This window comes from Buceros rhinoceros, unplaced genomic scaffold (genome assembly GCF_000710305.1).
Source record: "Buceros rhinoceros silvestris isolate BGI_N320 unplaced genomic scaffold, ASM71030v1 scaffold23025, whole genome shotgun sequence".
In the NCBI taxonomy this organism is placed as follows: Eukaryota; Metazoa; Chordata; class Aves; order Bucerotiformes; family Bucerotidae; genus Buceros; species Buceros rhinoceros.
This window is the reverse complement of record NW_010412590.1, coordinates 1,226-1,697: the sequence shown is the minus strand read 5'-3', so window position 1 is coordinate 1,697 and position 472 is coordinate 1,226. Positions and strand designations below refer to the sequence as shown.

Genomic DNA, 472 nt, shown 5'->3' with positions numbered 1-472 from the left:
GGTTGAGGTTGTCCCTGAGGAGCCATTTCTGTCCCATTGGGGTTGTGCAGGCGTGTCCCAGGCTGCCCCGGGGCAGTAGTGGAGTCCCCATCCCTGGGGGCGTTTCCCAGCTGTGTGGAGGCGGTGCTGAGGGACACGGGTCAGTGGGAACCGGGCAGTGCTGGGGGAACGGGGGGACTTGAGCCGAAAGGTCTTTCCCAACCAAAACGATTCTGTGATTCTTTGTAGGTGACCTGGAGGGCTTTAAGAAACAAGCGTTTGTGCTGAAGGAGGGTGTGGAATACCGGATAAAAATCTCCTTTAGGGTAAGAACTCAGATCTGAAATGGAAGAACAGCTGAAAGCCGGCCTGCTGCAGTCGCAGCACCGGGCGTGCCGGAGCCCCACGGGTGATGTGACGGAGGGAGCTGCCTCCTGCTGCAGGCGGGGCGGGCGGTCAGTCTGTCCAGAGGTGTCTTCTGCCGCCCTGGCCT

The 472-nt window shown here is 60.4% G+C and overlaps 1 protein-coding gene across 1 annotated transcript in view; it reads left to right on the top strand.

The window, feature by feature from the left end:
• Positions 1-228: 228 nt before the first annotated feature.
• The window catches only part of LOC104493733 (rho GDP-dissociation inhibitor 1), a gene marked incomplete at both ends in the record, with an annotated part of 946 nt that continues 702 nt past the window's right edge, over positions 229-472 (top strand). The window contains one exon of the mRNA XM_010136462.1: positions 229-305. Coding sequence (XP_010134764.1) covers positions 229-305 — 77 coding nt within the window. The remainder of the gene's footprint in view (positions 306-472) is intronic.